Genomic DNA, 27175 nt, shown 5'->3' on the forward strand with positions numbered 1-27175 from the left:
TGTGTGTATTGTCGGGTATTACTGCACTGTTTGAGCTAGGAACATAAGCATCTCACTGCACCTGCGATAACATCTCCAAAATATACAGTATGTACACGAGCAATAACATGTCATTTAACTTGTAGATCAGTAATTCCGCACAGTACGACCGCAATGTAGTAGATGTCAAACACACACATTATGTGAACCTCTACTGCTATTGTTTGCCACTAGAGAGTTGGAAAATACTTAAGACACAACACATTAGATAGAGAGGTTGCTATGTGACAAACCTTCATTGATAGATAAAGGTTTGTCACATAGCAACAAACCTTAATTGATAGATAAAGGTTTGTCACATAGCAACCTCTCTACCGTAGGATCCCATTGAATTAGACCACAATATGTGAACATGCACTTTCTGCCATCTTCTCTATCCAGTTCCTGTGCTACTAAACTCAGCAAAGAAAGAAAACTTCCCTTTTTAGGACCCTGTCTTTCAAAGATAATTCATAAAAATACAAATAACTTCACAGAAAAGAGTTTAAACACCGTTTCCCATGCTTGTTCAATGAACCATAAACAATTAATGAACATGCACCTGTGGAACGGTCGTTAAGACACTAACAGCTTACAGCAATTAAGGTCACAGTTATGAAAACTTAGGACACTAGAGGCCTTTCTACTGACTCTGAAAAACACCAAAAGAAAGATGCCCAGGGTCCCTGCTCATCTGCGTGAACGTGCCTTAGGCATGCTGCATGGAGGCATGAGGACTGCAGATGTGGCCAGGGCAATAAATTGCAATGTCCGTACTGTGAGACGCCTAAGACAGCGCTACAGGGAGACAGGACCGACAGCTGATCATCCTCGCAGTGGCAGACCACATGTAACAACACCTGCACAGGATTGGTACATCTGAACATCACACCTGTGGGACAGGTACAGGATGGCAACAACTGCCCGAGTTACACCAGGAACGCACAATCCCTCCATCAGTGCTCAGACTGTCTGCAATAGGCTGAGAGAGGCTGGACTGAGGGCTTGTAGGCCTGTTGTAAGGCAGGTCCTCACCAAACATCACCGGCAACAACGTCGCCTATGGGCACAAACCCACCGTCGTCGCTGGACCAAACAGGACTGGAAAAGAGTGCTCTTCACTGACGAGTCGTGGTTTTGTCTCACCAGGGGTGATGGTCGGATTCGCGTTTATCGTCGAAGGAATGAGCGTTACACCGAGGCCTGTACTCTGGAGCGGGATCGATTTGGAGGTAGAGGGTATGTCATGGTCTGGGGCGGTGTGTCACAGCATTATCGGACTGAGCTTGTTGTCATTGCAGGCAATCTCAACACTGTGCGTTACAGGGAAGACATCCTCCTCCCTCATGTGGTACCCTTCCTGCAGGCTCATCCTGACATGACCCTCCAGCATGACAATGCCACCAGCCAAACTGCTCGTTCTGTGTGTGATTTCCTGCAAGTCAGGAATGTCAGTGTTCTGCCATGGCCAGCGAAGATCCCGGATCTCAATCCCATTGAGCACGTCTGGGACCTGTTGAATCGGAGGGTGAGGGCTAGGGCCGTTCCCCCCCAGAAATGTCTGGGTCTTTGCAGGTGCCCTGGTGGAAGAGTGGGGTAACATCTCACAGCAAGAACTGTCAAATCTGGTACAGTCCATGGGTAGGAGATGCACTGCAGTACTTAATGCAGCTGGTGGCCACACCAGACACTGACTGTTACTTTTGATTTTGACCCCCCCTTTGTTCAGTGACACATTATTCAATTTCTGTTAGTCACATGTCTGTGGAACCTGTTCAGTTTATGTCTCAGTTGTTGAATCTTATTATGTTCATACAAATATTTACACATGTTAAGTTTTCTGAAATTAAAACGCAGTTGACAGTGAGAGGACGTTTTTTGGTTGTTGCTGAGTTTATATTTAGATGTACTGTACATGATAATAATAGTTCCTGTCTGGTCTCAGTATGTACTGTAGGACTGACTAACCTTGCAGGAGGAAGCCAGCAGGGAGCCGTCCTGTTTCCAGCTAAGACTCTGCAGCTGATCACCGTGCGGCTCCAGAGCTGCAGATAGACACACACAGTCAAAGGTCAAGAGACTGGTCAGCTCAGCCCGCAGGTTATCACATGGGCGGTCAAGGAAAGGAAAGGTCACAGAGAGGTCAACAGCACAGGTAAAACACAAGACCTGGATCAACAAAGTACATAAAGAACAGATTCAGGATGAATAGACAGAAAGAAAAGAAAGCACAGGTAGAAACATAGGACTCGTGAGGCCAAGACACAGGACAGGTGAGGCCAAGACACAGGACAGGTGAGGCCAAGTCACAGGACAGGTGAGGCCAAGACACAGGACAGGTGAGGCCAAGACACAGGACAGGTGAGGCCAAGACACAGGACAGGTGTGGCCAATACACAGGACAGGTGTGGCCAATACACAGGACAGGTGAGGCCAAGACACAGGACAGGTAAGGCCAAGACACAGGACACAGAGGGAAACACAGGATGAAACAACAGTACATCAACTGTAGAAACCCCAAAGCAGACCCAGTTGACCCAGTTCAGACCACCTGGATCAACAGTACACAGAACATAATGAGGTTATAGTGCTATGGCTGGTTGGGTACAGTACAGCATTTATGGGTTATGATGACACGACAGTAGATGGCATAGATGACAACAGCATTTGTTAAATGGTGAAGAAAGTCGTCACATGGGGGGGACACACTCTCCCCCAGTGTTGAGGTTCATCCTCTAGGCCTCCCGAGTGGTGCAGTGGTCTAAGGAACTGCATCGCAGTACTAGCTGTGCCACTAGAGATCTTGGTTCGAGTCCAGGCTCTGTCTCCCGGCCGCGACGGGGAGGCCCATGGGGTGGCGTCGTCCGGGTTAGGGGAGGGTTTGGACGGCAGGGATGTTCTTGTCCCATCGCGCACTAGTGACTCCTGTGGCGGGCCGTGCGCAATGCACACTGACAAGGTCAGCAGGTGTACAGTGTTTCCTCCGACACATTGGTGCAGCTGGCTTCTGGGTTAAGTGGGCATTGTGTCAAGAAGTAGTGCAGCTTGGCTGGGTTGTGTTTCGGAGGACGCACGGCTCTCGACCTTCACCTCTCCTGAGTCCGTACGGGAGTTCCAGTGATGAGACAAGACTGTAACTACCAATTGGATACCATGAAATTGGGGAGAAAAAGGGGTAAAAAAAAATGAGGTTCACCCTGATGAACCTAGACCACATTGACAGCAGGGTCAGGGGTCAGAGAGGGGTGGTTAAGGAGTAATGGAAGGGCAGGGCACAGCCTGTGGGGGCAGCAGTGAGCAGCATCAGCTGTCTGTCAGGGCTGGGAGAAGGCCAGTGGATAAGCAAACTGAGCCACGCCAACCAGACCAGACAGCCACGGAGACTGAGAAGAGGCAGACATTACCTCAACCGCTCTCCAGCAGCAGAGACAGCAAGGACTGCCTGTCTGTCAGAGAGACGGAGTCACCCTGAGGAAACCAAAGGCTACGAAGACAAAACCGCCTCGCAAGAGCCCAACGTAGAGACGTGACACACCAATAACACAGAGACGTGACACACCAATAACGTAGAGACGTGACACACCAATAACACAGAGACGTGACACACCAATAACACAGAGACGTGACACACCAATAACACAGAGACGTGATACACCAATAACACAGAGACGTGACACACCAATAACACAGAGACGTGACACACCAATAACACAGAGACGTGACACACCAATAACACAGAGACGTGACACACCAATAACACAGAGACGTGATACACCAATAACACAGAGACGTGACACACCAATAACACAGAGACGTGACACACCAATAACACAGAATAACACAGAGACTTGATACACCAATAACACAGAGACGTGATACACCAATAACACAGAGACGTGATACACCAATAACACAGAGACGTGACACACCAATAACACAGAATAACACAGAGACTTGATACACCAATAACACAGAGACGTGATACACCAATAACACAGAGACGTGATACACCAATAACACAGAGACGTGACACACCAATAACACAGAGACGTGACACACCAATAACACAGAGACGTGACACACCAATAACACAGAGACGTGATACACCAATAACACAGAGACGTGATACACCAATAACACAGAGACGTGACACACCAATAACACAGAGACGTGACACACCAATAACACAGAGACGTGATACACCAATAACACAGAGACGTGATACGCCAATAACACAGAGACGTGATACACCAATAACACAGAGACGTGATACACCAATAACACAGAGACGTGATACGCCAATAACACAGAGACGTGATACGCCAATAACACAGAGACGTGACACGCCAATAACACAGAGACGTGATACACCAATAACACAGAGACGTGATACACCAATAACACAGAGACGTGACACACCAATAACACAGAGACGTGACACACCAATAACACAGAGACGTGACACACCAATAACACAGAGACGTGACACACCAATAACACAGAGACGTGACACACCAATAACACAGAGACGTGATACACCAATAACACAGAGACGTGTATAACACATTACTGTGACACAGAGCAGAAGGAAACTAAATCAATGTGAAAGGATCAGAATGACTGATTGTGTGTATGGTCTGTTTGCAGGTATATGTGTGAAGGAGTGTGTTTGTAGTGTATGGATCCATTTGTGAGTGAGTGATTATGAGTGTGTGTGTTCATCGTTCATGCATGTGTGTTTGTGTACGTTCCTTCAGTCTATAAGAGAGTGTGTGTTCATGCATTCACCATTGTTTCATACCTGCATAGTGTATAGCTCCTCTCCTCCAGTGTATCCTACCTGCTAGCGGTGATTGTTGGCGGCTGGTGTCCCAGAGCTGTGCTGTCTTGGTGGAGCCCACAGCCAGCAGGCCAGAGGAGGTGGGGTGGAAGGCAACCAGCTCCAGACGACCCTCTCCGGGACACAGGGTCACCTCCGCCCCCCCGGGCTGCTCCTGTTCTGGTTCACACACACGCCACAGCTTCACCTGCATGGACACACACCAGGCCAAGAAAGCATGTTTTTAGTGACCTTGTTGAGCTGAGTAAGAGAGACACACACTTTCGCACACACAAACACGAGTGTCAGGTGAATGGGCTCTCAGTCAGACATGAAGACAGTGAAATACACAATAATTACAAAAGTATGTGGACACCCCTTAAAATTAGTGGATTCGGCTATTTCAGCCACACCCACTGCTGACGGGTGTATAAAATCAAGCATACAGCCATGCAATCTGCATAGACAAACATTGGCAGTAGAATGGCCTTACTCAAGAGCTCAGCGACTTTCAACGTGGCACTGTCATAGGATGCCACTTTCCCAATAAGTCAGTTCGTCAAATTTCTGCCTTTCTAGAGCAGCCCTAGTCAACTGTAAGTGCTGTTATTGTGAAGTGGAAACGTCGAGGAGCAACAACGGCTCAGCCATGAAGTGGTTGGCCACACAAGCTCACAGAACGGGACTGTGGCGTGCTAAAGTGCGTAGTGCGTAAAAATCGTCTGTTCACAGTTGCAACACTCACTACTGAGTTCCAAACTGCCTCTGGAAGCAACGTCAGCACAAGAACTGTTAGTCGGGAGCCTCATGAACTGGGTTTCCATGGCCCAGCAGCCGCACACAAGCCTAAGATCACCACGCGTAATGCCAAGCGTCGGCTGGAGTGGTGTAAAGCTCGCCGCCATTGGACTCTGGAGCAGTGGAAACGTGTTCTCTTGAGTGATGCTTCACCATCTGGCAGTCCGACCGACAAATCTGGGTTTGGGTGGATGCCGGGAGAACGCTCCCTACCCGAATGTATAGTGCCAACTGTAAAGTCTGGTGGAGGAGGAATAATGGTCTGGGGCTGTTTTTCATGGTTCGGGCTAGGCCCCTTAGCTCCAGTGAAGGGAAATCTTAGCTACAGCATTGAGGAAGGCCCTTTCCTATTTCAGCATGACAATGCCCCGGTGCACAAAGCGAGATCCATACAGAAATGGTTTGTCAAGATCGGTGTGGAAGAACTTCACTGGCCTACACAGAGCCCTGACCTCAACCCCATTGAACACCTTAGGGATGAATTGGAACACCGACTGTGAGCCAGGCCTAATCGCCCAACATCAGTGCCCGACCTCACTAATGCTCTTGTGGCTGAATGGAAGCAAGTGTATGTTACACATGCATATAAATACAGTATTATACACATGTAAATGTAACATATGCATACGTCTATCTAATGTTAGAGAGAAGGTTTTGAGGTTTGCATCTTGCTCCATGTCAGTAGGTCATCGAAGGTAATGACTTAAACTGATCCCTTCACCCCAGCTACACTCTCTGAACGCTCAAACCCCAGCTACACTCACTGAACGCTCAAACCCCAGCTACACTCTCTGAACGCTCAAACCCCAGCTACACTCTCTGAACGCTCAAACCCCAGCTACACTCTCTGAACGCTCAAACCCCAGCTACACTCTCTGAACGCTCAAACCCCAGCTACACTCTCTGAAAATTGAAAGGTAGAGTATAGACATGCCATTAGCCCCAACCCTGTTGTTAATGAACAGTGAATTAATTTCCAACAGCTGGCCTTGCCCTAAAACCCACCACAGCCGACTCAGTATGTCCATACCCAACCACCTACTGTTAAACATTGGAGCTTTCACTACTAGGACTATGGACACCTGGACCATGTTACAGGATTTAATCCAGCAATAAGGTGGTAAATTGGTGCATTTTAAATGCCACCTGGGGCCTGTATTACTATTTAACCTTTATTTAACTAGGCAAGTCAGTTAAGAACAAATTCTTATTTACAATGACGGCCTACCCCTAACCCTACCCCGGCCAAACCCAGACGACGCTGGGCCAATATGGGACTCCCAATCACGGCCGGATGTGATGCAGCCTGGATTCGAACCAAGAGTGCCTCTTGCACTGAGATGCAATGTCTTAGACCACTGCGCCACTTGGGAGCCCAAAGCGATGACAAAGTCTTAAAACAGGGTGTGTGTGTGTGTGTGTGTGTGTGTGTGTGTGTGTGTGTGTGTGTGTGTGTGTGTGTGTGTGTGTATACGCATAGATGTGTTTTTGTGGGTGTGTGTGTGTGTGTGTGTGTGTGTGTGTGTGTGTGTATACGCATAGATGTGTTTTTGTGGGTGTGGACGTCTGTGTGTGTTACTCAGCACAACAAGGTGACTAAAACAATACGTGTTCTTGGCAGCAGATGAAAGCTGGGAATATAAAGTATCCTAGCTGAGCTCAGGGCTCCTCTACATATGCTGGATACTGTGGACTGAGGCTTCGGCTCAGTGTGGCTGTACATGTGTTTACTCAGCCCTCTGAGGCAGACCCTGCTGCTGAGTCTGCCTACACACTCACACACGGACTCTGAGTGACTTCAAAGGTTTCTTTCCACATAATAACAGCAGTCAATGCAATTCATTTTTTTCATCCAGATGTGTCATAGCCCTCGTTCCCGGCCTAAAGACACAAACAACTGTTCATGAGTATGTGCATGTACCATGAATAAATACAACAACCCGTCTGCAAGAGAGTGTATGACCATAACAAAATCCTCTTTCCTTCCTTCCTCTCTTAAAGCTATCACTCATCTTATAGTTAGGTGAAAGGTCAAGAGGAAGGAAGGAAAGAATGAAGGACGTTTAAAAAAAATGAAGACAGGGCCTTAAAGGAATGAGGACAGGGCCTTAGAGGAATGAGGACAGAGAGACAGGAGGGCCTCACCGTTTCATCTGCAGAACAGGTAGCCAGGAGATTATCATTAAACGGAGAGAAGTCCAAATCAGTTATCAGATCTGAGAAAGAGACAGAGAGGAGGACAAATCAGTTATCAGATCTGAGAGAGAGACAGAGAGAGGACAAATCAGTTATCAGATCTGAGAGAGAGACAGAGGGGAGGACAAATAAGTTATCAGATCTGAGAGAGAGACAGAGAGGAGGACAAATCAGTTATCAGATCTGAGAAAGAGACAGAGAGGAGGACAAATCAGTTATCAGATCTGAGAGAGAGACAGAGAGGAGGACAAATCAGTTATCAGATCTGAGAGAGAGACAGAGAGGAGGACAAATCAGTTATCAGATCTGAGAAAGAGACAGAGGAGGACAAATCAGTTATCAGATCTGAGAGAGAATAAGAGAGACAGAGAGGAGGACAAACAACAGATTTAGGTCACAAGTTTAAGGGTTTATTTGAGAACAATGGCATTTGCATTCCTCTTGTGATCACTTGGGAAAAAGGAGTATAATTCGTAAGTTAAAAGTCCAATGGAGCAGTTTTTGTCACAATATCAAATCATTTCTGGAAAACAATTAAGTACCTTACTGTGATTGGTTTCAATTAAAATGGTCAAAAAGAAACAACAAAAGCTCCTTAACAAAGAGCAATTTCTCAAGGAAGAATTTTGCTGGGACTGTCTGGGAGTGGTCTGAGTGGGGAGGGGAAAACTAAAAACTAGTGGTTATTGGCAGAGAGCTTTGGAACCCTCTTTCTTATTGGTAAATTAACAAACTTACCGCCTGATAATGTCACCAAAAGGGCATTATAATAATGTTCACAATTCCAGAGTATTATTCCAACCTCCTAGTGTGGAAGTATATATAAAACACAGGAAATCACATGTTGTACTGCACTGGGCCTTTAAGAAACTGGTCTTATTAAAAAAGCAGACAAAAGAGAGTGAGTTAGAAAAAGGTTGAAACATCTGGACCCTGGTCTCTCACGTTAGAAACCACGTTAGAAACCACGTTAGAAACCACGTTAGAAACCCCGTTAGAAACCCCGTTAGAAACCCCGTTAGAAACCCCGTTAGAAACCCCGTTAGAAACCCCGTTAGAAACCCCGTTAGAAACCCCGTTAGAAACCACGTTAGAAACCCCGTTAGAAACCCCGTTAGAAACCCCGTTAGAAACCCCGTTAGAAACCACGTTAGAAACCCCGTTAGAAACCCCGTTAGAAACCACGTTAGAAACCACGTTAGAAACCACGTTAGACCAAGAGGAAATTCCCTTTTGGACCAGTGATTTTTGAAGTCGCAGGCAGGGCTAGCTCATCACGAGACCATGAGCAACCACGTACCTGACTCATGTTCACTACACCTAGTTCCAGATCTGGTAGTACTGGCTAGCTAAGTCCTTTGCTCGGTAGTCGTGACAATGACCATAGCATTTATCTGGGATTGTACTATGTAAAACGTACTCGTGGTAGGAATATGAAATATGAAAGATGCAGAAATTGCTCCACCATTTCCTGGTTACTATAATTCTAAAAGTTCACTTAATTGCAGTTTATGTGACAAAAGAAACAAGTGTAGTGTATAGTCATTGTACCATCTAAACCGCTGTGAAACATATTTTACATAACAAAAATATTGTATTTTCAGCTGTTTGACGCAAAAGACGAAAACAAAACTTAACGGGAAGCATAGAAATAGTGCACATAGAACAGATCTTCTTATACTTCCTTTCAATGCGAATGATAGAACTATGACACACATTTCTATATGAATTTGTTTATTGTTTAGGTCGCCCAAAATGTTACATATTGCAGCTTTAAGAAATGTAAAACAACAGAGAGAGAAATTAGAGAGTTGTGATGAGTGGATAGTGTCTGGCGCTTGTGAAGGAGGGATTTTTCAATGACGGCCTACCCCGGCCAAACCCTCCACTAACCCGGACGACGCTGGGAAATTTGTGCGCCGCCTTATGGGACTCCCCATCACGGCAGGTTGTGATACAGCCCGTGATCGAACCAGGGTCTATAGTGATGCCTCTAGCACTGAGAGGCAGAGCCTTACACCGCTGCACCACTCAGGAGAAATGAATGAAAAGTGGATGAAAAGTGGATAGAGGGATCTTACCAGCATGACATGGGATCACAGTCACTGTCCACCTGCCATCAGACCCTGGTTCCACAGAAGTGAGGCCGAGCATTCCTCCACCTGGTGACAATTAAGACACACACACAAGAGACACAGACAGTGTGATCTATACAGTCCCTCTTTCATACTGATATGGCCTGCTCAAACAAAACAGATGGAGATATCTGCTCTGTGATGGCAATACCTGCTCACACACGCTTCAACAGACAAGTAAACTTACCAGAGACAGACAGATAAATATACCAGAGAAACAGACAGCATGACTCCTCATAACAGACACCAGACAGAATTCTTAGTTGAACCCCAACCGCATACCACTGTTGCCTGAATCACACTATAGGGCCAAAAGTATACCACATCCACCATAGTTGCTGGAATCATGCAGGAACGGACATTTTGAAAAGAAAGCACAGTGTGGTTCTGGTCGGCCCTATAGTAGTCCTGACTCAGTCTTATCCTTACCGGCCTGGTCAGTGTTGAAGGCCACAAGCCTGGTGCTGGATTTGATGTGGTTCCCCTGAGAGGTGAAGGATCCTGCCCGGACATTACTGATCCAGCCCTGGACACAGGGGAAATTCACAGTGCATTAGGGGTAGGTGTGGTGGGACACTGGAACTATCATTAGGAAGATGACTTAGGGAACTGGCCATCAGATAAAACAAAGGTGATCGCTGTGGCCTAAAAGAGGACACTGTCTAACGGTCATTATGGGTAGGCTATTTCTGACCTATGCTAATATAATAGAGTAGGGACGAACAGAATTGTTGTTATACTTGACAAGAAAACCATTAGAATGTTTCAGTTATTGTTTGTTCACTTAAATGCACGTCTATCCAACTGAGTGGGATCCTAAATGTTCCCTTGACAAGTCCACACAAGACAATAGCAGCTCACACTCTTTTAGATACACACTGCTGAAGTGCAATGCCGTTCATAGTCATCCCAAAATAAACTGTGGATAACTTAAATGCAGAGGCAGAGCACACACACTGCTTCTCCAAACACCCAAGATTCAGACTAACTGTAATAAACAGGAAGATTCAGACTAACTGTCATAAACAGGAAGATGCAGACTAACTGTCATAAACAGGAAGATGCAGACTAACTGTCATAATAAGGAAGATTCAGACTAACTGTCATAAAGAGGAAGATGCAGACTAACTGTCATAATAAGGAAGATTCAGACTAACTGTCATAAACAGGAAGATTCAGACTAACTGTCATAAACAGGAAGATGCAGACTAACTGTCATAAACAGGAAGATTCAGACTAACTGTCATAAACAGGAAGATTCAGACTAACTGTCATAATAAGGAAGATTCAGACTAACTGTCATAAACAGGAAGATTCAGACTAACTGTCATAATAAGGAAGATTCAGACTAACTGTCATAAACAGGAAGATTCAGACTAACTGTCATAATAAGGAAGATTCAGACTAACTGTCATAAACAGGAAGATGCAGACTAACTGTCATAAACAGGAAGATTCAGACTAACTGTCATAATAAGGAAGATTCAGACTAACTGTCATAAACAGGAAGATTCAGACTAACTTTCATAATAAGGAGGAGGGAATCAGAGGGCATGTTGTTACACACACACACACACACACCCTCTGCCGTATATGTTGAATCAGCAGAATGTTAAGGAAGTGGGAGCGACTCCCTGCGATGCGTATTCTAAAACCTCCTTTCACAACACTAACAACAGGGCAGAGGCAGGAGCGCCGTGTGTTTGAAAACACTTCTGCCAAAACCGTTATGGGCTAACCATGTCAGACAATAGGCCTGAACACTGTCACCGGCTCCGGCAGGGAAGGTACAGAGAGCACTTAGCAGCCCAGACAGTGTCTGACTGCCCAGCAAAACAGCTAGTTTCTCTCTCTCAGGAAACACACATTACTGCCCCACAGGCAGCCAGGCATAAAGAGAACAAGGTGCCCATTCTCACTCACTCACTCCTTGGAGTTCTCCCTCTCCCTCCTAACATTTGAGATGGTGCTTTGAGTGTTGCTTTTCTGAGGCAGTCCTCGTAACAGGATCAGAGATCCACTCTGCAGCTGGAACTCACTCACACTGTGAGACTGTGTAGAGGCTTGCTACATAGAGAATAAGCATCCAAGTAATGGTATGTTTCATAACCGGTTTATAAGAGCACCCTTTTAAAGCTTTATTTTGGCCAGAGAGGGGTCAGTCATGACTTAGGCCTATTATAAAAAGGGAACTTAACTCTCATCAATGCCAAAGCAGTTGTGAACTTCAGCTATTGCTCGACCGTGCAGCAGTGTACTGTAGTTTACACTGTAGGCCTAACCACTGTTAATCATCATGCACGTTGCTCATACAAATACAGCCCGTAGGTATGAGGTGTCTGGCTGGCATCATGAGAAGTCTTCAAGACTTCAACTGTTTTCTTTATCAAGGGGCTAAGCTACAGCAAGTCCAGAGATCAACTCGCATCATCAGGATCTACCAGGTTGTACATTGATATTCTCCAAAATACCTAAATCGTCCACTTAATATAAAGAATGTCAGACAGTTCCACTGTCTCAGCCAGTCAACACAAGAGAGCAGTGGGGGGGTTACGTAATCGTCCACACGAGGAGTAGTGATGGCTGTCTGTGTAAATTGGTGCACAGCAGAACGTGTGTAACGAGGCACTCCCAGGTATCTATCACCAGGACTGACGGCATTACACCGCCACTGTGTATCTTACTCACAGCCTATTGGTTGACAGAGAGGAGCTTTGTTAAATGGCGTACGGATACGCACTGTATGTACAGTGCACTTTAGAACTCAGATCTGAGCATTGCTGCTACATTGTAGAATGATGACCGGTTACAATGAGAGCAGGCATTCGGATACATTCGAAACAATGTGGCTATTCAGTGATGATGGGCATCACAGCCCATCTGTAACATCTGACAATCCTGACCAATACGAACCGCTGTCAATTTCAAACGTGGAATTTGCATAGACTGCTGAAAGCTAGTTAGATAACAATAACCACATGGTTAACACTGTAACGTTAGCAGCCTTCGCGGTTTGCACTTGGTTTTCGTAGACTATTGTTTTTCTACCAACACACTCTTGCGATGCAGCAGCCTTCTGCAGATATGCAGGAAGTTCAATTTCCTCCAAATATTTTCAGACGTTCCCCAAAACACAACTCCATTCCGTCTTCTTCACCGTTGCTAAGAACCAATGCTGGCCAGGCTTTCTTGCAACGCTCATTACTTACATCTTTCTTGGCGATCTTCGGGGTGGTGTTTTTGAATTTGGAGGTCTTGAAACGATTCATTCTAGTCACCTAAATTAACTTTCGTGCCTTCCGGGTATCTCTGTCTTGTTGGTACTGTCTGAAAAGCGCGAGCACTCAGCAGCACACTCCTTTTCAGATGACAGTTCAGCACTGTCACAACTCGCTGTGTGAGCGATTCTATCGACGATCGACTCAGACCCCTGTTTAGCTTCATCAATGATGATTGACCATCGTAAAATACAAATGTTTCTGTTTTGAAACGTTTAATCGTAATTGCCGTGAGTAAGAAGCGGACTACATGGGATACAACTGTTTAAATACTCTTCCACAGTTTCTCAAGTACAGATGTTTCAACAGAGTGAAAGTTAGTTTGCGCTCATCTTGAAACAAAAATATTTATTGGCAGTCACCTGTTCTGCGCATGTCCGTGACACCACTTTACCTGCACATGCGCAGTCCCCGCAGAGTAACAGCAGTAGAGTAATGATGGCGTCCGCAGCAGCTCGCTGCTCCACACGTTGGATAACAGTTGCTGTGTCCTCCGGTCACCGTCGTGCTTGTTGTGCTCTGGCCCCTTCTTCCAATGGAGGCTCAAGAAGTCTGTCGACTTTTGGAGCACAGAAAATCTGGCCGGAAAGCAATGCAATGCGTGGGGGCACGGGGAATGCGTTGACATTGAGAGGGCTGTCAGGTGGGTGCACAGAGACGGCCTAACTAGCAAGCTAGGCTAGCTTGATGCTAGCGTTTCTCGTTTCCATGCACCTTTTTGGGCACAACTGACAGTCTGCAAAAAAAAAAAAAAGACATCACGGTAACATTCCTAACGATACAACTGAAAGACAGACTAACCTTAGCTCATGGATGATGATATGCCATGGAAGAGGGATGTAATCCCATAGCTAGCTAGCTAGTAGTTAGCTTGTACGCATTCAAATTGCTGGGGGTGTTTGGTACTGTAACTAGCCTGCAGCTCCATAGCCATTTCATGGAAAGTCAGGTCACAGCACTGATGATCTTGAACGGACTGTCAGGAATAGCTACTGAACTGTACAGTCAAACACTGCGTTGAACTAGCTGTATCTGCATGATCCCTAATTAGCTAGCTATATATGCCAACTGGTGTTTGCTAGAAACGTATTGGCCCAAGAGTTGATCATCACAGACAGCTTACTTTATGTATTTGATTGAGTCCTCAGATATATCGATAGAGCCCTGCTTAGTGTTATAATTGAATTGTTAGTGTACAGGCTTGAGGCTACCTTAAAATAGATAACTAATGAAGGGCAACAATAATAAACCACAGTGATGTTGCCAGGTGTAATCTACTCACATGCCCTTTCTTGGTAGTTCCAGGTGTTAAATCTCCCCATGTCATCTGCACACTGTCCTTCCACACAAGTGCCCCAGCCTCCAACAAACAGGACTTCTACACGGTGCTGGAGGTACCACGCACTGCCACCCAGAAAGAGATCAAGAAAGCGTATTACCAGGTGTGTGATCACATTCTGTGTAGTGTTGACTTGCTGTATTGATCCTTAGCCGTCACCACTCACCACAGATGTTGAAAGAGACTTTTTGTTGTTGTCCCTCTTCAGATGGCTAAGAAGTATCACCCTGACACCAACAAGGAAGACCCTAAGGCCAAGGAGAAATTTGCTCAGCTGGCTGAAGCTTATGAGGTTTGGCTGACGTTCTTCAAAATGGGCTTCCCCTTTTAAGAAACTAAAATGAGATTTAAAGGGATAACAATATTTCTGTGACTTGTGTAGCTGATGTGGAATCACTAGTTAGGAAAGTAACTAACAGGTTTATTGGTACTGTTTGATGTCACTCTTGAAGAAAGTGTCTGTTAATCAAGTAAATTAAACATCAGAACCACTTGACTTTATGAAGGAACTGCCTGGTCTTATTGGAGGACTGTGCATCTTACTTCCTGCTTTGTCCTCCCTAAGGTGCTGAGTGACGAGGTGAAGAGGAAGCAGTATGACACGTACGGGGTGGCAGGGTTCGACGCCAGCCAGGCGGGCGGTGGTGGACACCAGCAGTACTGGAGCGGACAGGCCAACAGCGTGGACCCAGAGGAACTGTTCCGCAAGATCTTTGGGGAGTTCTCCGGAAGCCGTGGCTTCGGCGACTTCAATGCCGTATTTGATCAGCCCCAGGAGGTATGTAGTTGCCATACTGCTTTTAGAACCAAGGGGTTACAACTAGCCTAATCCCAGATCTGTTTGTGCTGTCTGTGCATGACAACCACCATATGAGTTGGCTATACAGCACAAACAGAAGTTATGACTGCTCATTCAAGTCAATGTTTAGTGAGGTCATATTGAGTGAGCCCATGCCAGGAAGTAAAAGCAGGAAGCAATTACTTTTTTAGGAGTATAAACTTTTTGTTAACCTCTCTTGGGTATGTGGGACGTGACCGTCCCACCTGCGGGACACACTATTCAACAGCCAGTGAAATAGCAGGGCGCCAAATTCAAAACGACAAAAATCTCATAATTCAAATTTCTCAAACATAGAACTATTATATCCCATTTTAAAGATAAGATTCTCGTCAATCAATATAAGATTCTCGTTAATCAACCACACTGTCCGATTTCAAAAAGGCTTTACGGAGAAAGCATAACATTAGATTATGTTAGCACATCACCTTGACAAGAAAAACCACACAGCCATTTTCAAAGCAAGGAGAGGCGTCACAAAAACCAGAAATACAGCTAAAATTAAGCACTAACCTTTGATGATCTTCATCAGATGGCACTCATAGGACTTCATGTTACACAATACATGTATGTTTTGCTCGATAAAGTTCATATTTATATCCAAAAAACCCACTTTACATTGGCCCGTAATGTTCAGAAATGTTTTTTCTTCAAAAACCTCCGGTGAATGAGCACATCAATTTATAGAAATACTCATCATAAACGTTGATAAAATATTTAACTGTTATTCAAAGAATTATAAATTAACATCTCCTTTATGCAACCGCTGTGACAGATTTCAAAAAAGCTTCACGGGGAAAGCACACTTTGCAATAATCTGAGTACGGCGCTCAGAAAAATACACCAGATACCCGCCATTTTGGAGTCATCTAAAATCATAAATAGCATTATAAATATTCACTTACCTTTGATGATCTTCATCAGAAGGCACTTCCAGGAATCCCAGGTCCACAATAAATGTTGTTTTGTTCTATAAAGTCCATAATTTATGTCCAAATACCTCCTTGTTGTTTGCGCGTTCAGTAAGCTACTCCAAATGTAGGAAGCGCGCCCAAACTGTCACGACGGAAAGTCAAAAAAAAGTAATATTTACGTTCGTTGAAACATGTCAAACGTTGTATAGCATCAATCTTTAGGGCCTTTTTAACATAACACTTCAATAATATTCCAACCGGACGATTCCAATGTCTTGAAAAACGTTTTGGAACACAGCTACCTCATCACGTCAATGCGCGCCAATGAACTCATGTCATTTTCTGAGTCACCAACTTCCCGGCCTTCTTGTTCGCTCTCTGTTCACTGGAAAAGCCTGAAACTAGGTTCTAAAGACTGTTGACATCTAGTGGAAGCCTTAGGAAGTGCAAAATGAACCCTAAGTCACTGTGTTAGATAGGCAATGACTTGAAAAGACTACAAGCACCAGATCTCCCACTTCCTGGTTGGATTTTTCTCAGGTTTTTGCCTGCCATATGAGTTCTGTTATACTCACAGACATCATTCAAACAGTTTTAGAAACTTCAGAGTGTTTTCTATCCAAATCTACTAATAATATGCATATCCTACCTTCTGGGCCCGAGTAGCAGGGAGTTTAATTTGGGCACGCTTTTCATCCATAATTCCGAATGCTGCCCCCTACCCTAGAGAAGTTAAAGACATCCAATATGAATCTCTTGTCCCTCCTTTCCTCCCAGTTTATCATGGAGCTGACGTTCACCCAAGCTGCCAAGGGGGTCAACAAAGAGATGTCGTTCAGCACTGAGGCCAGCTGCCAGCGATGTGATGGCAAAGGGAGCGAGCCTGGCACCAAGGTTGTGCACTGCCACTACTGCAACGGCTCTGGCATGGTAGGTGACATGATGTGTGGCGTGACGTGTTTATGTCTCACGTGCTTGTCTCACGTGCTTGTGTGTTTTGCCGTGTACAGGAGACGGTGAACACGGGCCCCTTTGTGATGCGGTCGACATGCCGTCGGTGTAATGGGAAAGGCACTGTGATCTCCAACCCATGTAACTCCTGTCACGGGACCGGACAGACCAGACAGAAAAAGACAGTAATGGTGCCTGTCCCAGCAGGTGAGACACCCCCACACACTGACTGTCACTCACTCCTATACCTACCCAGTCTTATCTGCAGGTGAGACACCCCCACACACTGACTGTCACTCACTCCTATACCTACCCAGTCTTATCTGCAGGTGAGACACCCCCACACACTGACTGTCACTCACTCCTATACCTACCCAGTCTTATCTGGAATCTTTCAAAACAATATTTGATCTAAACATAGTATGCATTTTCTAATGCGCACACAGAGAGACCCAGGACAGCCTTCTCATCCTGAATCTCTTCCTTTTCTCATTAAGATCATTGATCATTTTTTAAATTCAACCTTTATTTAACTAGGCATGTCAGTTAAGAACAAATTCTTATTTACAATGACGGCCTACCGGGGAACAGTGGGTTATCAAATCAAAGTTTATTTGTCACTTGCGCCGAATACAACAGGTGTAGTAGACCTTACAGTGAAATGCTTACTTACAGGCTCTAACCAACAATGCAAAAAAGGTATTAGGTGAACAATGGGTAAGTAAAGAAATAAAAACAACCGTGAAAAATAACAGTAGCGAGGCTTATATACAGTAGTGAAGCTGTCAGAACGACAGATTTTTACCTTGTCAGCTCGGGGATTCGATACAGCAAACGTTCGGTTACTGGCCCAACGCTCTAACCACTAGGCTACCTGCCATCCCATAATGCTCTTATAAACTGTTTTAAACGTTTATAAAACTCTATAATGCTGGATGAAGCAGTTCCTATGTTTGAAACGTCTATAAAACATGAGTGGGTTTAATTAATGTGAGTGGGTTTAATGAATGTGAGTGGGTTTAATGAATGTGAGTGGGTTTAATGAATGTGAGTGGGTTTAATGAATGTGAGCGGGTTTAATGAATGTGAGCGGGTTTAATGAATGTGAGCGGGTTTAATGAATGTGAGCGGGTTTAATGAATGTGAGCGGGTTTAATGAATGTGAGCGGGTTTAATGAATGTGAGCGGGTTTAATGAATGTGAGCGGGTTTAATGAATGTGAGCGGGTTTAATGAATGTGAGCGGGTTTAATGAATGTGAGCGGGTTTAATGAATGTGAGCGGGTTTAATGAATGTGAGCGGGTTTAATGTGAGTGTGTTTAATGAATGTGAGCGGCTTTAATGTGAGCGGGTTTAATGACTGAAAACGTTTGAGGCTGATTTGTTTTAGCTACGTTAACAATCTAATTGCATCATTGTTTTCATGAGACAGCATGTCTGTATGGAGAATCCTTACGACCAAGTGAAGAATCGTGTAGTGTGTGTGTGACCCTGTACTGAGCCACATCGTGTAGTGTGTGTGTGACCCTGTACTGAGCCACATCGTGTAGTGTGTGTGACCCTGTACTGAGCCACATCGTGTAGTGTGTGTGACCCTGTACTGAGCCACATCGTGTAGTGTGTGTGAGCCTGTACTGAGCCACATCGTGTATTGTAGTGTGTGACCCTGTACTGTGCCACATCGTGTAGTGTGTGACCCTGTACTGTGCCACATCGTGTAGTGTGTGACCCTGTACTGTGCCACATCGTGTAGTGTGTGACCCTGTACTGAGCCACATCGTGTAGTGTGTGAGACCCTGTACTGAGCCACATCGTGTAGTGTGTGTGTGACCCTGTACTGAGCCACATCGTGTAGTGTGTGTGACCCTGTACTGAGCCACATCGTGTAGTGTGTGTGTGTGTGTGACCCTGTACTGAGCCACATCGTGTAGTGTGTGTGACCCTGTACTGTGCCACATCGTGTAGTGTGTGTGACCCTGTACTGTGCCACATCGTGTAGTGTGTGTGACCCTGTACTGAGCCACATCGTGTAGTGTGTGTGACCCTGTACTGAGCCACATCGTGTAGTGTGTGTGACCCTGTACTGTGCCACATCGTGTAGTGTGTGTGTGACCCTGTACTGTGCCACATCGTGTAGTGTGTGTGTGACCCTGTACTGTGCCACATCGTGTAGTGTGTGTGTGTGTGTGACCCTGTACTGTGCCACATCGTGTAGTGTGTGTGTGTGACCCTGTATTGTGCCACATCGTGTAGTGTGTGTGTGTGACCCTGTACTGAGCCACATCGTGTAGTGTGTGTGTGTGACCCTGTACTGTGCCACATCGTGTAGTGTGTGTGTGACCCTGTACTGTGCCACATCGTGTAGTGTGTGACCCTGTATTGTGCCACATCGTGTAGTGTGTGTGTGTGTGTGTGTGACCCTGTACTGAGCCACATCGTGTAGTGTGTGTGTGTGTGACCCTGTACTGAGCCACATCGTGTAGTGTGTGTGTGTGAGCCTGTACTGTGCCACATCGTGTAGTGTGTGACCCTGTACTGAGCCACATCGTGTAGTGTGTGTGCGTGTGTGACCCTGTACTGAGCCACATCGTGTAGTGTGTGTGACCCTGTATTGTGCCACATCGTGTAGTGTGTGTGTGACCCTGTACTGTGCCACATCGTGTAGTGTGTGTGACCCTGTATTGTGCCACATCGTGTAGTGTGTGTGACCCTGTACTGAGCCACATCGTGTAGTGTGTGTGACCCTGTACTGTGCCACATCGTGTAGTGTGTGTGACCCTGTACTGTGCCACATCGTGTAGTGTGTGTGACCCTGTACTGTGCCACATTGTGTAGTGTGTGTGTGACCCTGTACTGAGCCACATCGTGTAGTGTGTGTGTGACCCTGTACTGAGCCACATCGTGTAGTGTGTGTGTGTGACCCTGTACTGAGCCACATCGTGTAGTGTGTGTGTGTGTGTGACCCTGTACTGAGCCACATCGTGTAGTGTGTGTGTGTGTGACCCTGTACTGAGCCACATCGTGTAGTGTGTGTGTGACCCTGTACTGTGCCACATCGTGTAGTGTGTGTGTGACCCTGTACTGTGCCACATCGTGTAGTGTGTGTGTGACCCTGTACTGAGCCACATCGTGTAGTGTGTGTGACGCTGTACTGAGCCACATCGTGTAGTGTGTGTGACCCTGTACTGTGCCACATCGTGTAGTGTGTGTGACCCTGTACTGAGCCACATCGTGTAGTGTGTGTGACCCTGTACTGAGCCACATCGTGTAGTGTGTGTGACCCTGTACTGTGCCACATCGTGTAGTGTGTGTGACCCTGTACTGAGCCACATCGTGTAGTGTGTGTGTGACCCTGTACTGAGCCACATCGTGTAGTGTGTGTGTGACCCTGTACTGAGCCACATCGTGTAGTGTGTGTGTGACCCTGTACTGAGCCACATCGTGTAGTGTGTGTGTGTGTGACCCTGTACTGAGCCACATCGTGTAGTGTGTGTGACCCTGTACTGTGCCACATCGTGTAGTGTGTGTGACCCTGTATTGTGCCACATCGTGTAGTGTGTGTGACCCTGTACTGAGCCACATCGTGTAGTGTGTGTGACCCTGTACTGAGCCACATCGTGTAGTGTGTGTGTGACCCTGTACTGAGCCACATCGTGTAGTGTGTGTGACCCTGTACTGTGCCACATCGTGTAGTGTGTGTGACCCTGTATTGTGCCACATCGTGTAGTGTGTGTGACCCTGTACTGAGCCACATCGTGTAGTGTGTGTGACGCTGTACTGAGCCACATCGTGTAGTGTGTGTGACCCTGTACTGTGCCACATCGTGTAGTGTGTGTGACCCTGTACTGAGCCACATCGTGTAGTGTGTGTGACCCTGTACTGAGCCACATCGTGTAGTGTGTGTGACCCTGTACTGTGCCACATCGTGTAGTGTGTGTGACCCTGTACTGAGCCACATCGTGTAGTGTGTGTGTGACCCTGTACTGAGCCACATCGTGTAGTGTGTGTGTGACCCTGTACTGAGCCACATCGTGTAGTGTGTGTGTGACCCTGTACTGAGCCACATCGTGTAGTGTGTGTGTGTGTGACCCTGTACTGAGCCACATCGTGTAGTGTGTGTGACCCTGTACTGTGCCACATCGTGTAGTGTGTGTGACCCTGTATTGTGCCACATCGTGTAGTGTGTGTGACCCTGTACTGAGCCACATCGTGTAGTGTGTGTGACCCTGTATTGTGCCACATCGTGTAGTGTGTGTGACCCTGTACTGTGCCACATCGTGTAGTGTGTGTGACCCTGTACTGAGCCACATCGTGTAGTGTGTGTGACCCTGTACTGAGCCACATCGTGTAGTGTGTGTGTGACCCTGTACTGAGCCACATCGTGTAGTGTGTGTGACCCTGTACTGTGCCACATCGTGTAGTGTGTGTGACCCTGTATTGTGCCACATCGTGTAGTGTGTGTGACCCTGTACTGAGCCACATCGTGTAGTGTGTGTGACCCTGTACTGTGCACCACTACGTTGGCAAGACACAAAACTACAGGGGAGACAGTCGTTTAATGTGAGAGGCTCAGCGATGTTAGGATTTGAAAGTTGTGTAGTGCTCACCCAGGTTAACTGGCTGTGTTGTCTCTTTGCAGGTGTTGAGGACGGTCAGACGGTCAGGATGCCTGTGGGGAAGAAGGAGGTGTTCATCACGTTCCGGGTCCAGAAGAGCCCAGTGTTCAGACGGGACGGAGCAGACATCCACTCTGACGTGCTGATCTCTGTGGCTCAGGCTGTACTGGGGGGCACGGCCCGGGCACAGGGCCTCTACGAGACAGTCAACCTCTCGGTGAGACACACGGACAGACCAACCTTTCTGTGACACCTACAAACATAAGAGTGATGGATCGATGGCCAGTAACTAACTGTGATTGGTGGATCCTCTTGTAGATCCCTGCTGGGATCCAGACAGACCAGAGGATCCTCCTCTCTGGGAAGGGCATCGCACGGATCAGTGGCTATGGTTACGGAGATCACTACGTCCACGTCAAAGTCCGAGTCCCCAAGTAAGCTACTCACAATACACCTTCAGATACCATCTCTGTAGTAAGCTACTCACAATACACCTTCAGATACCATCTCTGTAGTAAGCTACTCACAATACACCTTCAGATACCATCTCTGTAGTAAGCTACTCCCAATACACCTTCAGATACCATCTCTGTAGTAAGCTACTCACAATACACCTTCGGATACCATCTCTGTAGTAAGCTACTCACAATACACCTTCAGATACCATCTCTGTAGTAAGCTACTCACAATACACCTTCAGATACCATCTCTGTAGTAAGCTACTCACAATACACCTTCAGATACCATCTCTGTAGTAAGCTACTCACAATACACCTTCAGATACCGTCTCTGTAGTAAGTTACTCACAATACACCTTCAGATACCGTCTCTGTAGTAAGTTACTCACAATACACCTTCAGATACCGTCTCTGTAGTAAGTTACTCACAATACACCTTCAGATACCGTCTCTGTAGTAAGTTACTCACAATACACCTTCAGATACCATCGCTGTAGTAAGTTACTCACAATACACCTTCAGATACCATCGCTGTAGTAAGTTACTGCACAATACACCTTCAGATACCATCTCTGTAGTAAGTTACTGCACAATACACCTTCAGATACCATCGCTGTAGTAAGTTACTGCACAATACACCTTCAGATACCATCGCTGTAGTAAGTTACTAACAAATGTTAGATGCTCATTCCTCACTGTCTCCGTGTGTGTGTGTGTGTGTGTGTGTGTGTGTGTGTGTGTGGGCAGGATCCTGACAGACAGACAGAAAGCTCTGCTCATGAGCTACGCAGAGGATGAGACTGAAGTGGAGGGGACAGTCAATGGTGTCACAAGCACCACTGCAGGTAGTGGCACACACTGTTTCTGCGCTAGGTTCCTACACTGACTGCACACTTACCTGCTCCCCTTCATATGGTTTACAATTAGTTGAGGTCCCAGCTCTGCTCATGAAAGCTGATAATGTTTTTATTAGTAAAATCTTGGCTCACGCAGTACATTTTTCTGACCAGGTGGGGGCAGCAGTGGTAAGCAGTCTGAGGCAGGGCAGGACAGGCAAGAGGATGTAGGAGAGAGCAAGCAGGGCCAGGGCTTCTTCACCAAGTTAAAACAATTGTTTAGCTCCACCTGACAGTCACAAACCAGGTAGGACACACTAGTCATGATGTCTCCTTTGCCACTTGTGCATATGTGGGATAAACTGTTTCTGGAACACACTGGTTCGTGGCACACTGTCAGTCAGCTGGGTTGTGGCTGTCATCTGTATAAAGTTGCATGCATACATGCACTATACATGCATACAAAAGTATGTGGACTTCAAAGTTGATTTGGCTATTTCAGACACACCCGTTGCTGACGGGTGTATGAAATCGAGCACACAGCCATGCAATCTTCATAGACAAACATTGGCAGTAGACTGGCCTTACTGAAGAGCTCAGGGACTTTCAATGTGGCACCGTCATAGGATGCCACATTTCCAACAAGTCAGCTCGTAAAATTTCTGCCCTGCTAGAGCTGCCCCGGCCAACTGTAAGTGCTGTTATTGTGAAGTGGAAACGTCTAGGAGCAACAACGGCTCAGCCGCGAAGTGCTAGGCCACACAAGCTCGTCTGTCCTCGGTTGCAGCACTCACTACTGAGTTCCAAACTGCCTCTAGAAACAACTTCAGCACAAGAACTGTTCATCGGGAGCTTCATGAAAAGGGTTTCCATGGCTGAGCAGACGCACACAAGCCTAAGATCACTATGCGCAATGCCAAGGGTCGGCTGGAGTGGTGTAAAGCTCGCCGCCATTGAAATCTGGAGCAGTGGAAACTCGTTCTCTGGAGTGATGAATCACACTTCACCATCTGGCAGTCCAATGGACGAATCTGGATGTGGCGGATGCCAGGAGAACGATCCCTACCCGAATGCATAGTGCCAATTGTAATGTCTGGTGGAGGAGGAATTATGGTCTGGGGCTGTTTTTGATGGTTCAGGCTAGACCCCTAAGTTTCTGTGAAGGGAAATGTTAACGCTACAGCATACAATGACATTCTAGACCATTCTGTGCTTCCAACTTTGTGGCAACAGTTTGGTTAAGGCCCTTTCCTGTTTCAGCATGACAATGCACAAAGCAAGGTCCATACAGAAATGGTTTGTTGAGATCGGTGTGGAAGAACTTGTTTGGCCTGCATAGACCCCTGACCTCAACTCCATTGAACACCTTTGAGATGAATTGGAAAGCTGACTGTGAGCCTGGCCTAATCGCCCAACATCATCAGTACCTGACTTCACTAATGCTCTTATGGCTGAAAGGAAGCAAGTCCCCACAGAAATATTCCAATATCTAATGGAAATCCTTCCCAGACTAGTGGAGGCTGTTATAGCAGCAAAGGGTAGACCAACTCCATATTAATGCCCATGATTTTGGAATGAGATTTTTCGACAAGCAGGAGTCCACGTACTTTTGGTCATGTAGTGTACATGCATGCACACGATTGTTTAACCATAGAAATATAATTACTAGAAAAGACATCCCAAGTCAAATCAATGTTTTGCTGTCACTTTCAATGGGTGGAGAGACAGTTTGTCATATGCTGGTTTTGAAAACACATGCAGTAATTCTGTTTCTTTTTTTTCTACTGAAAGGTAAAAGGTCCACTGGGAACTGAGGCGAGTGTCCGAGGGTAGAGAGAGGATGCCCTAAGAAGACAGCCACAAGGAGAGACCAGATATGGGGACGGGGTGGGGGAGTGTTGGAGGGATGATGATTACCCCAGATCTACCTTCACAGATCTCCTTTCATCCTTGATCAGTTCCCTAGCAGTGGAAGACAACGGACTGAAACAGACTCAAACAGAATGTGGTCCTAACTCATTCCTGCTGCCTAAAACCCAAATCCAAGAGAAAATACGCTCTGGAAGTACCAGGAATTGACTGCTTAGGCTTGTAGTTTTTTGGATGATGTTCAATGTGCAAAACTGTTGCACAATGGTCTTCAAGCGCAAACATATCTTAAAAGCTATTGAGCGGAAGTAATTTCATCCACAAATGCAATTATACATCTTAAATGACCGCGTGTTCAAAAGATTAGGGTACGTGATCCGGAAGTAAAGCAAACGGGGCAGCAACTTTAACAGGGTATTCCATAGATTTTCCAAAATGTTCCTGTCCATCAGATTCCTAACCGTGTGATAGCAGCGCAATCAGTCACTCACTCATAAAGTATGGTCTGTCTGCTGTCTTTGAGGAATGCACTGTTGCCAGTGATGTCCAAAAAACCCATGGATATACAAAACATTAGGGACACCTCCATAATATTGAGTTGCACCCCCTTTTTCCCTCAGAACATCCTAAATTCATCAGGGAATGGACTCTGCAATGTATCATGCCTTCCACAGGGATGCTGGCCCATGTTGACTCCAATGCTTCCCACAGTTGTGTCAAGTTGGCTAGATGTCCTTTGGGTGGTGGACCATTCTCGTTACACACAGGAAACTGTTGTGTGGAAAAACCCAGCAGCGTTGCAGTTCTTGACACTCTCAAACTGGTGCACCTGGTACCTACTATCATACCCTGTTCAAAGGCACTTCAATCTTTTGTCTTGCCCATTCACCCTCTGAATGGTACATATACACAATCCTTGTCTCAATTGTCTCAAAGCTTAGCAATCCTTCTCTAACCCATCTACTCCCCTTCATCTACACTGATTTAAGTGTCATTAATAAGGGATCATAGCTTTCACCTGGTCAGTCTGTCTTGGAAAGAACCGTTATTCCTAATGTTTTGTACACTTAGTGTATAAGAATACTAAAGCATAGAAAATCTATTTTATTTAAAAGCCCACTGCTGCAATAAGGAACTTTGTTTTAGTTGAGATCCTCCTGATTTTGTAAAATGTGTAGTACGTTTGTTCTGTAAAGTTAACTCTGCTTCGTCTGTGATCTCTATGCTTCCCATCTAGCTAGCCACTGCAACGACTTGTACCAACCTAATAACAGCATTAGTACTGTCGAACAGTTAAGGTGAGAAAGAGGAAGTTGTCTTGTTGATAGACTTTTTCTGTTACATAAAAAGTGTGTAATGTGTGTGGAGATGGATTTGGGTCTGAGAACCCAGTCATCCAGGACAGGCATGACTGAACCAGTTGGATCAGATGTGGCTGACCCTCTGCCCTCCTAGTCTGCTCCTCATCAACCCCTTCTCTCTCCATGATTCACCAGTTGGATCAGATGTGGCTGACCCTCTGCCCTCCTAGTCTGCTCCTCATCAACCCCTTCTCTCTCCATGATTCACCAGTTGGATCAGATGTGGCTGACCCTCTGCCCTCCTAGTCTGCTCCTCATCAACTCCTTCTCTCTCCATGATTCACCAGTTGGATCAGATGTGGCTGACCCTCTGCCCTCCTAGTCTGCTCCTCATCAACCCCTTCTCTCTCCATGACTGAACCAGTTGGATCAGATGTGGCTGACCCTCTGCCCTCCTAGTCTGCTCCTCATCAACCCCTTCTCTCTCCATGATTCACCAGTTGGATCAGATGTGGCTGACCCTCTGCCCTCCTAGTCTGCTCCTCATCAACCCCTTCTCTCTCCATGATTCACCAGTTGGATCAGATGTGGCTGACCCTCTGCCCTCCTAGTCTGCTCCTCATCAACCCCTTCTCTCTCCATGATTCACCAGTTGGATCAGATGTGGCTGACCCTCTGCCCTCCTAGTCTGCTCCTCATCAACCCCTTCTCTCTCCATGATTCACCAGTTGGATCAGATGTGGCTGACCCTCTGCCCTCCTAGTCTGCTCCTCATCAACCCCTTCTCTCTCCATGACTGAACCAGTTGGA

The 27175-nt window shown here is 46.2% G+C and overlaps 2 protein-coding genes across 4 annotated transcripts in view; one reads left to right on the forward strand and one right to left on the reverse strand.

The window, feature by feature from the left end:
* coro7 (coronin 7) overlaps nt 1–13552 on the reverse strand; it is a 266473-nt gene extending 252921 nt beyond the window's left edge. The window contains exons 1-6 of the mRNA XM_029773573.1: nt 13175–13552; nt 10396–10492; nt 9913–9993; nt 7781–7851; nt 4859–5045; nt 1987–2063 (exon numbers count right to left, since the gene is read on the reverse strand). Coding sequence (XP_029629433.1) covers nt 1987–2063; nt 4859–5045; nt 7781–7851; nt 9913–9993; nt 10396–10492; nt 13175–13234 — 573 coding nt within the window. The 5' untranslated portion in view covers nt 13235–13552. The remainder of the gene's footprint in view (nt 1–1986; nt 2064–4858; nt 5046–7780; nt 7852–9912; nt 9994–10395; nt 10493–13174) is intronic.
* A 96-nt stretch (nt 13553–13648) lies between these two features.
* On the forward strand, nt 13649–25474 carry dnaja3a (DnaJ heat shock protein family (Hsp40) member A3a). Of its 3 annotated transcripts, none has more exons than XM_029773627.1 (11): nt 13649–13886; nt 14543–14685; nt 14791–14874; nt 15148–15360; nt 17112–17264; nt 17345–17492; nt 21925–22118; nt 22220–22335; nt 23107–23204; nt 23370–23502; nt 24987–25474. In XM_029773627.1, the coding sequence occupies exons 1-10, from the start codon at nt 13679–13681 to the stop codon at nt 23486–23488; spliced, it is 1476 nt and encodes a 491-aa protein (XP_029629487.1). In that variant the 5' UTR covers nt 13649–13678; the 3' UTR covers nt 23489–23502; nt 24987–25474. The 3 variants fall into 3 exon arrangements, with proteins under 3 accessions (XP_029629487.1, XP_029629470.1, XP_029629479.1); XM_029773610.1 differs by having other exon boundaries at nt 13655–13886; nt 14549–14685; XM_029773619.1 differs by lacking the exon at nt 23370–23502 and having other exon boundaries at nt 13655–13886.
* The last annotated feature ends 1701 nt before the right edge of the window (nt 25475–27175 follow it).

Source organism: Salmo trutta, chromosome 1 (genome assembly GCF_901001165.1).
Source record: "Salmo trutta chromosome 1, fSalTru1.1, whole genome shotgun sequence".
NCBI classification, from domain to species: domain Eukaryota; kingdom Metazoa; phylum Chordata; class Actinopteri; order Salmoniformes; family Salmonidae; genus Salmo; species Salmo trutta.